We start from the raw sequence: 13,051 nt of genomic DNA, 5'->3' as shown, positions 1-13,051 counted from the left end.
GTTATGTAAAATAGGCTGGTCTAGGCCAGAGTAATGGCCCATTAGCAAAGGTGGGGGGACTGAGTTTCTGCTTCTGAGTTTCTACTCTTTTTAGGAGAAATATTCTGCCTTTTTAAGATTTCCGAGGATATTTCATTTTTCTAGGAGAGGGATGGGTGCTAACTTCCTACAGTGTCTACAGCAGTGTTTCCCTAGCTTGCTGACTGGGAGATTCTGGGACTTGTAGCTGCCAAGGTTGAGAATTTTAAAGCTGCCAAAGTTGAGAAACGTGCTCTAAAATTTTCAAATGTTCCTTCCAACCCAAAGCTTGGGGATTTCTAGCGGAGACAATATAGAGACCATATTGGACCAATGAATTGATTCAATATAAAGTAACTTCATTCACAGATCCTGCCTGCTGCTTTTCAGGAAAGAGGTTACCCTCCACAACTGATGTTCATTTCCCTCACTATTCTCCCTCACTTGAATCATGGCTTTCCACTTCAACATTAGTCAAGTCTTATATTTTCAGGACCTAGCAGCCAAATGCAGAGGGTGACTTGAATTAAGATGGGGCTTATTCTACATTTTCACTGCATATGTTTAAATGATAAGAAGCTGATATCTATATTTCCTTTCTCACCCCTAAATACATTTCCGTTTTCCTAGGGTCATTTATTTCTACATGTTGTCCAGTAATACCTGTCAAAGTATTTGGCTATGCATTAGGAAAAGAGAAAGTGGTGCCCTTTTCATACAACAAGTTTACTGGTTTCCTGAATTAACCCATTTGCTGTGCTTATATAAAATAGAGAATGATAAACTAACTTAAATGTACAGAGTTTACAGGCCCTAAGCTAAAAAAGCAAACTCAGATTGACATTGGACAAGCTTAGCACGTGGCATAAATCAGCTACTCGTATTTAATTGATTTGTTAAATGTATTGTAGGAACAGTACATACTAACTTATATTTTAACTGCCTGCTCCTATTTATCACAAAGTTTTCTTCCAGACTTATATTGTTTGGGGGTTATAGGAATTGTAATCCCAAAATCTCTGATTGGAGAAAAGAAAGAGCATACACACACACACACAAATCTGGTTTACACATCACACTGAATCCTAATGTAGTTAATCATGTGTTGTGGTTTCCATGGCACACTAAACTAATAAACCACTTTCTGGCATTCTTGTACATATATCAACACTTGCAGTGAGAGTACACACCCAGTGTACTCTCTGTGAGACTTGAATCTAAGAGTCAACATTACAGATTACAGATAGTCCTCAGTTTCCAAACACAATTGGGACCATAATTTCTATTGTAAGATATTTCATTTACAAGTTGAATCAGGCCTGATTTTTATGGTGGTTATTAAGCAATTCATGTCATTAAATGAATCCAGCTTCCCCAATGGGCATTTTTTTTTTTTGCCAGAAATTAGCAAAAAAAAAAAAAAAAAGACAGCAAATTACTATCACTTGACTGGAGAATGCTGCAAATCAATTGTAAATGCAAGCAGGTTGCCAATTGCCCAAACTGCAGCCACATGAGTGCAGAGGTTTTTGAACAATCGTGAATGCAAATGCAGGTCATAAGCCACTTGTTCCAAGGCTGTTGTAACTTTGAACTGACATGAAAAGACTCTAAGTCAAGGTCTATCTGTATCTCAGTAAAATTGTAATTCTTCAAGTGTGATATATTTTTAAAAATGTAATTGCTTTCCTTACAGACAATAAGTTGAAAGAAGTGCGCCATGAGTTTATAACACGTAGTAACCCAGCTGTCATCAGCCAACTCTTGGATGATCTGCTCCATCAGGGAATCTTGTGTGATGAAGAGCTGGAAGACGTGAATGTGAAAAATAAGAGGCAGGACCAAGCAAGAATGTTGATCGATAATGTGAGGAGAAAGGGGCCTGAAGCTAGCTGCTGCTTTATTAACTTCCTCCGGGCCCGAGATCCTTACTTAGCTGAACAACTGGGTCTCCAAAATGTTCCTGCTGGTATTTATTATCTTATAACATAATCTCTAGCTTTCGGCCAAAATTACTGGCCTCCCTCCCAGAATCATGCAAAGGCTTTCTGTTGTGCCCCAAACTGTTTGGGCTGGTTAGATTTGGCCATATTGGTGTAATAAGTCATTTTGAAAGGAAACTTTACCATAAGATGATATTTCCCTGTTTTTAGGAGCACATTCTTAAGAATGTTTCTATTTACTAAGATATAGGTACATGAAATTTGGGTGCCTTCCAATTTTTAATTAGCTTCATCGTATCTTATAAAAACTCTCCCTTAATTTTTTTCGGACTAGGACAGTGATGGTGAATCTTTTGGACTCAGTGTGTCAAAAATTCAGAAAAAGCCTATCTTGACTCTGCTGGTGTGTCACGCCCTCCCCATCGGACAAAGGAGAAATAATTCTTAACAAAGTGTTGTTTGAGATAGTGAGATGGGCAGCATACAAATGTAATTAAATAAATAAAAACTCACATAATTGCAAATATTTTTCAATTTGTCTTTGTCTCTCTATCTGAGGTTGCATGAGGCCTGGAAACTTTGGAGAATGCTCTTGCATGGCCTGCTCTGAAAAGAACAGGAAAGCTTGCCCCATTCTTGTACCCTTTTTTGAGGCTCCAGAGGCTGGGTGAGAGGAGAGACATTTTGCACGATCTCTAGAGGGTCCAGAAGCCACGGGAGAGCATACCACATTCTTGTGTGGTGTCTGGAACCTCTGGAAACCATGTGAGGACTTCCCGTGCTTTTTGGAGGCTAGAGAGGCCACATGAGATAGTGGTGTGCTCTTACGCAGCTTCTGCTCATTTCAACTGAGACTGAGTCGGGCAACCATATACATTTTCTTAAATGAATAAATCATTTGAAGGGATAGGTTAGAAGTTAGGCCACAAGAATCAGAAAAGTTGGTAGGCTGGATGTTAAGTTATCCACTAGGTTTCTAGTTAGTATCTTATAGGCTTTCTAGCAGACCAGCAACATGGAGGAAAGGTCTTCTTTGCCAGCAGCTCTGTTCATGCTGCTTAATTTTCTGCATGTTCTTTTTAAATCTGCTACGGCAGTGGATTTAATAAGCTTTCTCGGGGCCCAGACTTGCTAATTGCTAACTGATTTTTTTCCTGTTGGAGCTGACAAAAAAACAAGTGTCCCTGTGATGTACTACAATTCTCAATGCCCTTCTGACAGGTTGCTAGGGACTGTAATTTAGCAATTTAAAAGGTCAGACTCTGGCTCATGTGATATTTAATAATTCACTGTGGTAAAAAAGCTGAATCTACTGTTCACCTTTCCTTCCATCTCCAGTTGGCCAGCCAATAGAAGGTAACATCTCAGAGGAAGAAGTCCAGTTTCTGACATCTGAAAATGGGATCAGGCTTTGTCCTCAGAATGATTTTCAGAAAATACAGACTACTGAAGGCACCGAGGTGAATTGGTTGACCTAATTAGATCTATCCAAGATCTAATGAGCTTAAATACTGCACTTTATTGCATGCAACAGCTGCTGTAAAGGTAGCCACAGATGTGAACTGAAAATTCATCTTTTGTAGCAGAAATTTTGAATATATCTTAAATTCTCGTTTCCTCCCCCCCAAGCTTTTAGAAATATTACCTTGTTTTATTTCTAAAGCAAAAAAAATGAGCTGGGAATCCTCTGTTGTTCCATATCTAACACAAATAAAACAGGCAACATGAAATGAAGGGAGTTTAAATATAATGGGACCACAATACCTTCATTGGCTTTAAAAGTAGGCAATTCGTGGACTCCGTGGCTTCCCAGAATTGCCCTGCCCTCTGAATATTTGCTACTAGTTACATGAAGGTGAAAGAAGAGGAAATCTTGCCTTCAAGTCAGGCTTGTGGATTTCCTCAAGTGCCTAGCCACTCACTATGGCAAATAGGAAGTTATTCTATTTTGGGTCTGATTTAGCAATTTTATTTTTCTGGTTAAGTGGAACAAATCTTCAGATTCAAATAATCTCTGAACACTAAATTCTGCTAGCAAAACCATTGTATCTGTCAACCTTGTTTGTAGATTTTGTAGCGCCATCAAGATCATTCAAATATTACCAAACTAATTTCCAAGATCCCCCACCACTGGCTAAGATTGATCAGAATTAAGAGAGCTCTAAACTAGATGGATGCTTGGCATAACTATAGTTCAGGATATGCATCATTTTTGTTTCCCCATTCAGATCTACCCTATCAATAATCCTAAGACTCGTACTCGCCTGGCCTTGATAATCTGCAATATCAAATTTGAGTACTTGAATGAGAGATTGGGGGCTGAGGTAGACTTGGAACGGATGACGCTTCTCCTACAAGATCTGGGATACAATGTGGAAACAGAGACCAATTTAAACTCACAGGTAAAAAAAAGTTAAGTTTACAGACTAACATTCAAGGAATGGGTGTTGAAGTTTTGATTTTGCCCTTTAATGCGTGTATTAATTCTAGCTTCCCATAGTTAGTTGGACTGAAGCAGCTTCAAAATTGAATAAAGCATGGCAATCTTGTTAAACTACCTACACAATAATATTTAGCACAGATGTAGACAATCTAATACCATGTGGATTTTTTAAATTATAAACCCAGCAAGCCTTGGCTCATGGCCATGCTGATTGGAGTTGATGGGACCTCAACTCCAAAGAACCGTAGGTTACCAAGTTGTTTATACCCTTTTAGTATAAGGAAAAATGTGCCTGAATTGGTAATTGAACTTCTCTCCTGGACTGCCTTTTTTAAATTTCAACTGCCAGCTTATTGCTTCTTTTTCATCTCCCAGAATTGTTTCTGAAAAAAAACAAAAAACCAGTTGAGGAGGCTAGCTTTCCAGTGAGAATATACTATTATACTGGCCAGGATGTTTGTTTGTTTTTCCTTCTGGAGAGCATGAGGAGGTCAGCCTTCCATTCAGCTGTGAACATAGGACACACACATACACACACCCCATCGCCATATTGGAGATTTGTGACAGTGTTCCCAAATCTCAGATATGGAGATTTGCTGCACAGCCCTCCCATTCAAATCTAGAGAGAAAAAGCTGGTAATTGTTTCTGCATTGAATTTTTACTAAGCTTGAATAATTTAAATATAGTGCAACTACAAGAAGGCTACCTCCATTCTTCTTCTCAATTCTAATAATGAATTGAGAGTTAGTTAGAAATTCCATTTCCGCTCCTGACCCACCTTCTCTTTTCATTGCTTTCAGGGTATAACCACTTGCTTGAAGAAATTTGCAGCTCGGGAAGAGCACAAGACCTCAGATGGAATGTTTGTGGTGCTGATGTCTCATGGGCTTCAGGACAGCCTTTGTGGAGTCCATTCAGAAGGCGAACAGTCTGACATCTTCTCCATCAAAACTGTCTTCTCCACCTTCAACAACATAAATTGCCCAGCTTTGAGGGGAAAGCCCAAGGTGGTCATTATTCAAGCTTGTCGTGGTGGTAGGTTGCTGAAGTTGAGATCAGGGAGAGGGGGGAGGCAGGCGAGTGTTTGGCAGGAGTATATAGTCTCTTGCACATAGTCTTAATTTGACCAAGCAACCTCTAGATCAGGGGATGGGGAACTATGGCGCTTTTATGACTTGTGGACTTCAGCTCCCAGAATTCCTGAATCACCGATGCTGCATCAGGATTTCTGGGAGTTGAAGTCCACAAGTCATAAAGGGGCCATAGTTCCCCACTTCTGCTCTAGACCAACATCTGCTTTTGGCAAAGTGATTTGTAGATATTTACTGCTGATTTTATTTATCTCCACAAGACCTGTGATCTTCAGGTGTGCTGAAATAATGACTTTCCATAAATGGTAATAGAATAGTTGGGAAAAACTAATTTTGAACCTTGTCTTAAACCTTGGGAGTTCGCCTAATTGAAACCTGTCAGGAACTAAAGGCTATGTTGTACTTTTATGATGATCATAAAGCCTTGTGTGAGTAACCTCTGTTCTGTCAGTGGCTTTTGATAATGATTGTTTATTCCCACATTTTGTTTCACAAGGGCAAAGAGGGTATGTGATAGAAAACGCGGAAGACTCCGCTGCATCTGCTGCTGCCTCTCTCCAGTCTGATTCACACACCGTGCAATTCCAAACTGATGCTGTTCGGAGAGTACATGTGGAGAGTGACTTCATCTGCCTATATTCCACCACCCCTGGTAAGAGACTGTAAAAAGAAAATTGCTAAGTAGGGTTCCAAAGCAGGACAGAAATGAAAATAATTTCTGCCTTAGCAATACAAGCATTTAGTTCACAAAGCTGTCTGTCAAAGATTGACAACTAGTCAGTTAAGAAAACTGGTCTGGACCTCTTTTCTAAGTCAGAAATTCTCTGGCATGCTTGCTGCAAAAGGCCTAGTCATTCATTCATTTGTTTCTAAGATTTTTTTTATCCCACCTTTATTATTTTGTAAATAACTCACAGCAAAGATCATAGTAATACTCCTTCCTCTTCTTCTTTTTCACCACCACAACAACCCTGTGAGGTAGATAAATTCAGGGATTTGAAAATATATTGAACCACAGCGAACCGGTTGGTGGGATTTTTGAATCCCACCCCTGTATCCAGCATACCCTGCTAAGTCCCCGTAGGCCTTGGGCTCCCCACCTATTCATATCTATTATTGGGGAAGGAGGGCAGGCCACTCATCCCTGGGTAACTTGCCTGCCTCTAGGAAATAGCTGCCATTTTTGGCACACCCACAATTTCTTGAAGTCGTGCCAAAATGGTGGCCACTTCTGCAGGGGTGGGATTCAATTTTTTTAACAACTGGTTCTGTGGGCGTGGCTTAGTTGGTGGGTGTGGCTTGGTGGTCATGTGACTGGGTGGGCGTGGCCAACTCAACGTCACTCACATCGAGGGGAGCTTATCGCCTGGCTTCTCGTGACTGGGGATGCTGTACTGGTTGTAAGTGTGAAAAATGGTCATAAGTCACTTTTTCAGTGTCATTGTACCTTTGAATGGTCACTAAATGAACTGTTGTAAGTCAAGGATTATCTGTACAAAAATACAAAAAGCTTCTTTGCTTGCAAAAAGCTGCCCTAAATACCAATCATTAAATTAAAAATACCTGCAAGCCAGAGTTACAAATCAGGCAGGGTGATAGAGCACCTTGAAGAATTAAAATAGTTAAAATGCAATGATAACTATCAGCAGCCAACTCTTGCTCATAAAGTGAAACCTTTTAACAGAGAGGTCATTTAAGCTCAAAGAAAGAGCACACCCAGGAAAAGCAATCCTTAGATCCATTTGCACCACTTAAAGATACCAGCTGGTCTCACTCACATCACAAGATATCCTAAGGAAATCATCCAGATTTAAGGAAAGGTGACATGGCCCCCAGAAAGGCAGTAAAAAAATCAGTGCCAAGCTTGCATCCTGCCTCTTGGAAATATACCCCAAAAGAACAGTGCCAGATACCACTAAAGCAGTGAAGGAAGACCCCCTCCCCAGATAGAAAAAGAAATCATATGGCAGGAAAAAATTCAAACACAATACAAATAATTAAATCTCAACAGTAGCTGTTGCTTGTTAAACCAATTACCAGAACAAATAAGACACAGATTTCTAGCCAGATTTCTCAACCGAGTTTCTTTTCAGGAACAGAGATTAACCTTTTTCCTTCCAAAGAATGCTGAATAGGGAAAATTATCCCATCAATAAACACAGAATTAAACATCACCAAGGACAGAATTAAACATCACCAAAAACCACTTTTAGACCAAAACTCAGAAAGTGTATGTAAATTCACATTTGAATGTCAATCTTTTTAGCTAGCCAAAAAGCCTTGCTGAATGTCACTCATCTTGGTTCCTTGTCATTAAAAAGCTTTCTGCAGCTCTGATTCATTATTCACTTATTTCTTCAAAGTGCTGATCATTGCATGCAGACTGGAAGTATTTCCAGGGGAGTATTTCCTCCCAACAGCAGTGTAAAAAGCTTAAAACAACCCTTCCTCTTTAAGAAAGCCAAGCATCAGAAGCTCCGGAGATAGTAAGTCTAGGCATACTGCCAAAAATGTAATAAGGGTAGAAAAAAAACAAAAGATTTCTTCTAACTACTGGTTCTCTGAATTGCTTAGAAAGTTAACAAGGTGTTCTATAGAACAGGTCAAAACCGGTAGAATCCCACCCCTGTGCTTCTGGGAATGGAGCGCTCCATTCTGCTTCTCTAATGTGGTCTGCACAGCACTGAGAAAACCTTTAGAGGTTTTTAAAAGGTAAGTGGATAATGCGAGGTTGGGAGGAGACCAAGCCCTGCAAGGGACCTGGGAGAAAACCTATGGATACCTGGTGGAGAGGGGAAAGTAGGTCCAAGGACTGTAGGGATGAAGAGGAGCAGGATGTCATGCTCCTGGTGGAGACTGACTGGGGGAGAGGAGGAACAGCCAACAGGGAGTGGAAGTGTGGCTCTGGAGGTTGTGGAGGAGGCTGAGGAAGGATAGAGGCTGGTTGAGCAGTGAGAGGAGGACCCAGGCCCATCCCCTCTCCATCCTAGGGTATGCAGGGAGGAGAGGATAAGGGAGAGACGTGGTCTACTTGGGAGAAGAGAGCCTTGACCCTCTTCATGGGCTGCAGACAGACATGTGTACCAGCAAACGCTGGAAACAAAGTGTGGACATATCTCTGATTTATAGTTCATCTCTGAGTTTGGCGTCATTCCCAGTGTGTGTTCTGTTATCTGTGGACATCCTCCAGCCCTTATCTTGCCTGGTTTGTGTTGTTTTTTTCCCTCCTTCTTGTAACTGCTTGTGGGAGTTTTTTGTCTTCCGTCAAGGATATTTGGAGCTTGGAAGCAACGTGAAGGAATAAAAGGGGCTTCACTGGGTTTTTGTGACTGTGTTTATTTTGTGTCCCCACCTTGGGTAATCACACAGGAATGGATTTATAGGGTATCTTAGGAGAGGGGGGTCTTGGGAGGCTGAATGCAGGTGGGCTGGGGCCTGCATTAGATCTCTCAGGGTCTTCCCCACCCCTGAAGTTCTTCTCTGTTTAATGATCTACATCAGGGGTGTCCAACCTTGGCAACTTTAAGACTTGTGGACTTCAACTCCCAGAATTCCTCAGCCAGCAAAGCTGGCTGAGGAATTCTGGGAGTTGAAGTCCACAAGTCTTAAAGTTGCCAAGGTTGGACACCCCTGATCTACATGTTCATACGACTGCATCAGGGAGACCGGGGGATGATGGCAGGCTCCATTACTGTCATAGGTCAAAGACTATTTGTATAGGTTTAAAGTTTGTTAAGTAGAGAATGAAGTCTGACATAGTGAAGAATCATTATTGATTAATCATTGTTGTCCATTTAGATTGTGTATCCTGGAGACACACTGAAACTGGATCACTCTTCATCGACCGGTTAATAGAAAATATCAAGAATCATGCCTGGAATTGCAATTTGGAAGAGGTCTTCCGGAAGGTAGGTCTGCTCAAGTCTTTCTACACAAGCGTCTCATGTTTGGAATGAAGTTCTTTTATTAAAGACCCACTTTTGGATGGCATTAGGAGGTGTGATGGCCCTAAATCATGTATTTATTTTTTGTTCCCATTCCTATTTTCCTTAGTAATTAAGGAAAACGTAATTAAATCTCAAAAACTTAGAGTCTATAATGCAGTTGAAGAACATAAGCAGATTCTGCAAACTTCTATCATTTAACAATTTGGTTGCAAGAATATTGCAGATTTATCGTGTAGATTGTTTTTGAAGATTTTCTTTTTGTAATGGTGAGCATAAAATAAAACAAAATTGGCTGGTGGGCAAAAACTTTTGGTCGGCAAAAAAAGAACAAGGGCCTTTTTTTTTTTGCATCAACTCCCTTCTTCCCCCACCTTCAAAAATCTGGGGTTTCAACTCCCATAATTCTAGCCAGCAAGATATCCAACTGGAAGAAAGCTAACAAAGAGCTGCTATCATGTCATCAGATTTATAATTAGAACTGATCAAAATTATTCATTTTATTCTACTTCTAATAATTAAATAACTTTAGAAATACCCAGGCATCAAACTTACTGCTACCCTGTATAAATGAAAAAAATCCTTTGAGAATATGATCCAGGGTAACTTAATTCTGTGGTGGTTCTGAACTGTCCTTCAAGCTTTTGCATCCCTTCTTTATCTATATACAGTCTTTGGATTACAATAGTAAACCTGGTATATAACTTCTCTGTCTGGTTTCCCCGCTGTCAAAACCCATGAGGTTAGCAAGCTCAGGAAATAAGAACCACATGGATTTCTGGATTTTTGCTAGTGGAGTAATGTAGCAGAATCATGAAAACCTAACGAAGTATTTTTCCCTATACAATTTATATCTAGTGTGGAATGGAGTGGAACGAAATGGAACGGAACAGAACAGAACAGAACAGAACAGAATAGAATAGAATCAGTTGTGGTAGTCTACCAGTTCGGCCTCGTTTGGCTGAATCGGTAACTCCGAGGATCATCTGTGAGCCAACCGGTTCGCTCCGACGATCAGCTGCTGGGCCCACCTGCCCACCTATTCTTACCTTTATTTCTTGGTTTTTGAAGCTCAGCTGCTTCGCGTGGTACAACGGATTGCCGTGCATCAGCTGTTGAAGACATAGATAGGGAGAGTGCAGGATTGCAGGAGAAGGTCAATAGCAAACCCTCTGCATGCACGCGTAAAGCACGCCCATCGAGCCACACCCACAGAACCCATGGTAAAAAAAAATTGAATCCCACCACTGAATAGAATAGTTTTACTGGCCAAGTGTGATTAGACACCCAAGGAATTTGTCTCCGGTGCATTAGCTCCCAGTGTACATGCAAAACAACAAAGTAATAATCATAATAACAAAGTTTAGGTAATCCTGTTGTTAAGTGAGACATTTTAAGAGAAATTTGCCCTAGTTTATGACCTTGCTTGCCACAGTTGTTAAGCGAATCACTGCCGTTGATAAGTAGGTTACACGGTTGTTAAGTGAATCTGACTTCCCCGTTGACTTTGCTTGGCAAAAGGTTGCAAAAGGTGATCATGTGACCTTGGGACACAGGAAGAGTCATAACTAAATCAGTTGCCAAGTATCTGAATTTTGATCACATGATCATGGGGATGCTACAAAGGGTGTAGGTGTGAAAAATGGTCACGAGTCACTTTTTTCAGTGCCATTGTAACTTTGAATGGTCACTAAACAAACTTGTAAGTCAAGGACTACCTGTAATAATAATCACAATAATAAGGTAGTAGAAACAGATGAGAAGGATAATAGTAATACAGCCATACTATATGATTAAATATACTTAAGATGGAGTTACTCTGAGTCTGTTTCTAATGCTTTCTTCCTATTCAAAAATGTGTTTTGTCACAGACCCATTTCCTACCTTAAGATCTTGCTGCTTCCTCTATGTTTCAAGGTCGATTAAGCATTCCATCCTAAGAGTCCTGTAAGACCTTTTAAGACTTAACAACTTTATTTTAAGAGATAAGCTTTTGTGAACTGCGATTCATTACATCAGGTCCATGGAGTTACTTGACTGATGTGGAATTTCAGTAGATTGAGATGAGATGAGGGCAAAAGGAAGGTGGTTATGCAGATGAAGATTCCATGTCAGACAGATTACCAACACCACTCAACTAATAACTATATTATGCTATGCCTTAAGATAAAATCATTAGTCTTAAAAGTTGTCAATTGACTCTTTCTGATTTTGGTTACTGCAGTCTAATCTGATACTTCTACAACAGGGATATCAAACTTGATTTCATTGAGGGCCGCATCAGGGTTGTGTTTGACCTGGGGAGCTATGGCCAGCTCGTGCAGCCTCCCCGAGCTCTGTTTTCGCTGGCAGGGGGCTGCAGGAGGTCGTTGTGGCCAAAAGACAAGACAGAACACCAGAACGGCGCCGCTTGGCATGAAGCCTCTTTGCAGCCGACCCTGAGCGAGCGGTCCGGGAATCCCATCTTGAGTGGGCTTCCTTTTGTTGGGTAAGGCGATCGAGCGATCGGCTGGGATCTAGCGGGCGGCCTGGCGAGCGCGCGCGCTTGGAGAGCCTCTGCAGCCCCGAGACGCTCAGTAAAAACTTTCTTCGCCGAGGCTTTCTTGGAGAAGTCCCATTTTCCGGTTGCTAAAGGCAGAGGACAAAGCTTCCATTTGCGGGGCCACCTGAAAAGCCGATCTGACCCGTGGGGGAGGAAAAGCGCGAGGGGTTCCCAGCGAGGGGATTTTGCATTTCTTGGACTTCCGAGTTCTTTGCTGCTTCTCCCCGGGAAGGAGGCGATTCCTTCGGCGCTGAGCCCATCCGCGGCGCGGAAAGGAAACAGCCCCAGAGGGGAAAGTGAAAGTGCCGGGAAACGATCGGGAAGGGCCGGCAGAATCATCTCCCCCAAGAGAAAGTGAGGACTGCAGGCGCGATCTCTGCTTGGCGCCCTCGGGACCCAGACTCGAATAGATCTAGTTTAGAGTAAATGTTTGGCGGATTGCTGGCCTTTCAAAAGATACAAAGATTCGTTCGTGGCACAAAGCGAGCGTTCTCACGACCCGCGAAAGAGCGCTAACAAACAGCCCGGAGGCGCAAAGGCAAGCGGGCGAGGGCCATCTCATTCATCAAGGGAAAACAAAAACAAATAGTTTCCTGTGAGCTGTTCAATCTTTCCTTCACTCAGATAAAAACCCTTGGATCATTGTGTTACAACTTCCTGTTTACAGAGTAATAGCGATCTGCTTTTCAAACAGCGATAAATTCCTCTCTGCCAGTTAAACAATTAACCCGTTCCTTGCAGACTCTTAATACTACCTCATTACCTCAAATCTTACAACTTTTCTACCTCATCAGCTATATCAACGATTAGATAATCAATTTCTATAAAATATTTTATTAATGGTTTAACTGATTTATTGTTTTTAATTGATTAGTGTGATTAGAGTGTTTAGTGCAAATAGTGTGATTACTGACTAGTTTAAAAGATCAAAATTCATGTAATTTAATTGAATAGCAAAATCATAGATCTAGTGAATTTAAATGAACAGTGTGGTTAATGACTAGTGTAATTAATTGATTAATGATTAGAGTAATTAACTACTCAGGCTGATTGTTGCTCAGGAATATTA

At 41.1% G+C, this 13,051-nt stretch overlaps 1 protein-coding gene across 2 annotated transcripts in view; it reads left to right on the top strand.

The window, feature by feature from the left end:
• Positions 1–13,051, top strand: part of LOC113414673 (caspase-1-like) — a 45,066-nt gene that overhangs the window by 22,829 nt on the left and 9,186 nt on the right. For both annotated transcript variants that reach the window (XM_087958738.1, XM_087958728.1), the window contains exons 2-7: positions 1,715–1,987; positions 3,300–3,421; positions 4,190–4,363; positions 5,206–5,440; positions 5,993–6,148; positions 9,295–9,404. In XM_087958738.1, coding sequence (XP_087814864.1) covers positions 1,870–1,987; positions 3,300–3,421; positions 4,190–4,363; positions 5,206–5,440; positions 5,993–6,148; positions 9,295–9,404 — 915 coding nt within the window. In that variant the 5' untranslated portion in view covers positions 1,715–1,869. The remainder of the gene's footprint in view (positions 1–1,714; positions 1,988–3,299; positions 3,422–4,189; positions 4,364–5,205; positions 5,441–5,992; positions 6,149–9,294; positions 9,405–13,051) is intronic.

The sequence above is a fragment of the Notechis scutatus genome, chromosome 1 (assembly GCF_049901735.1).
Source record: "Notechis scutatus isolate UNSWTSFEM ecotype Mainland chromosome 1, rNotScu1.2, whole genome shotgun sequence".
In the NCBI taxonomy this organism is placed as follows: domain Eukaryota; kingdom Metazoa; phylum Chordata; class Lepidosauria; order Squamata; family Elapidae; genus Notechis; species Notechis scutatus.
This window is presented reverse-complemented; position numbering and strand designations above follow the sequence as displayed.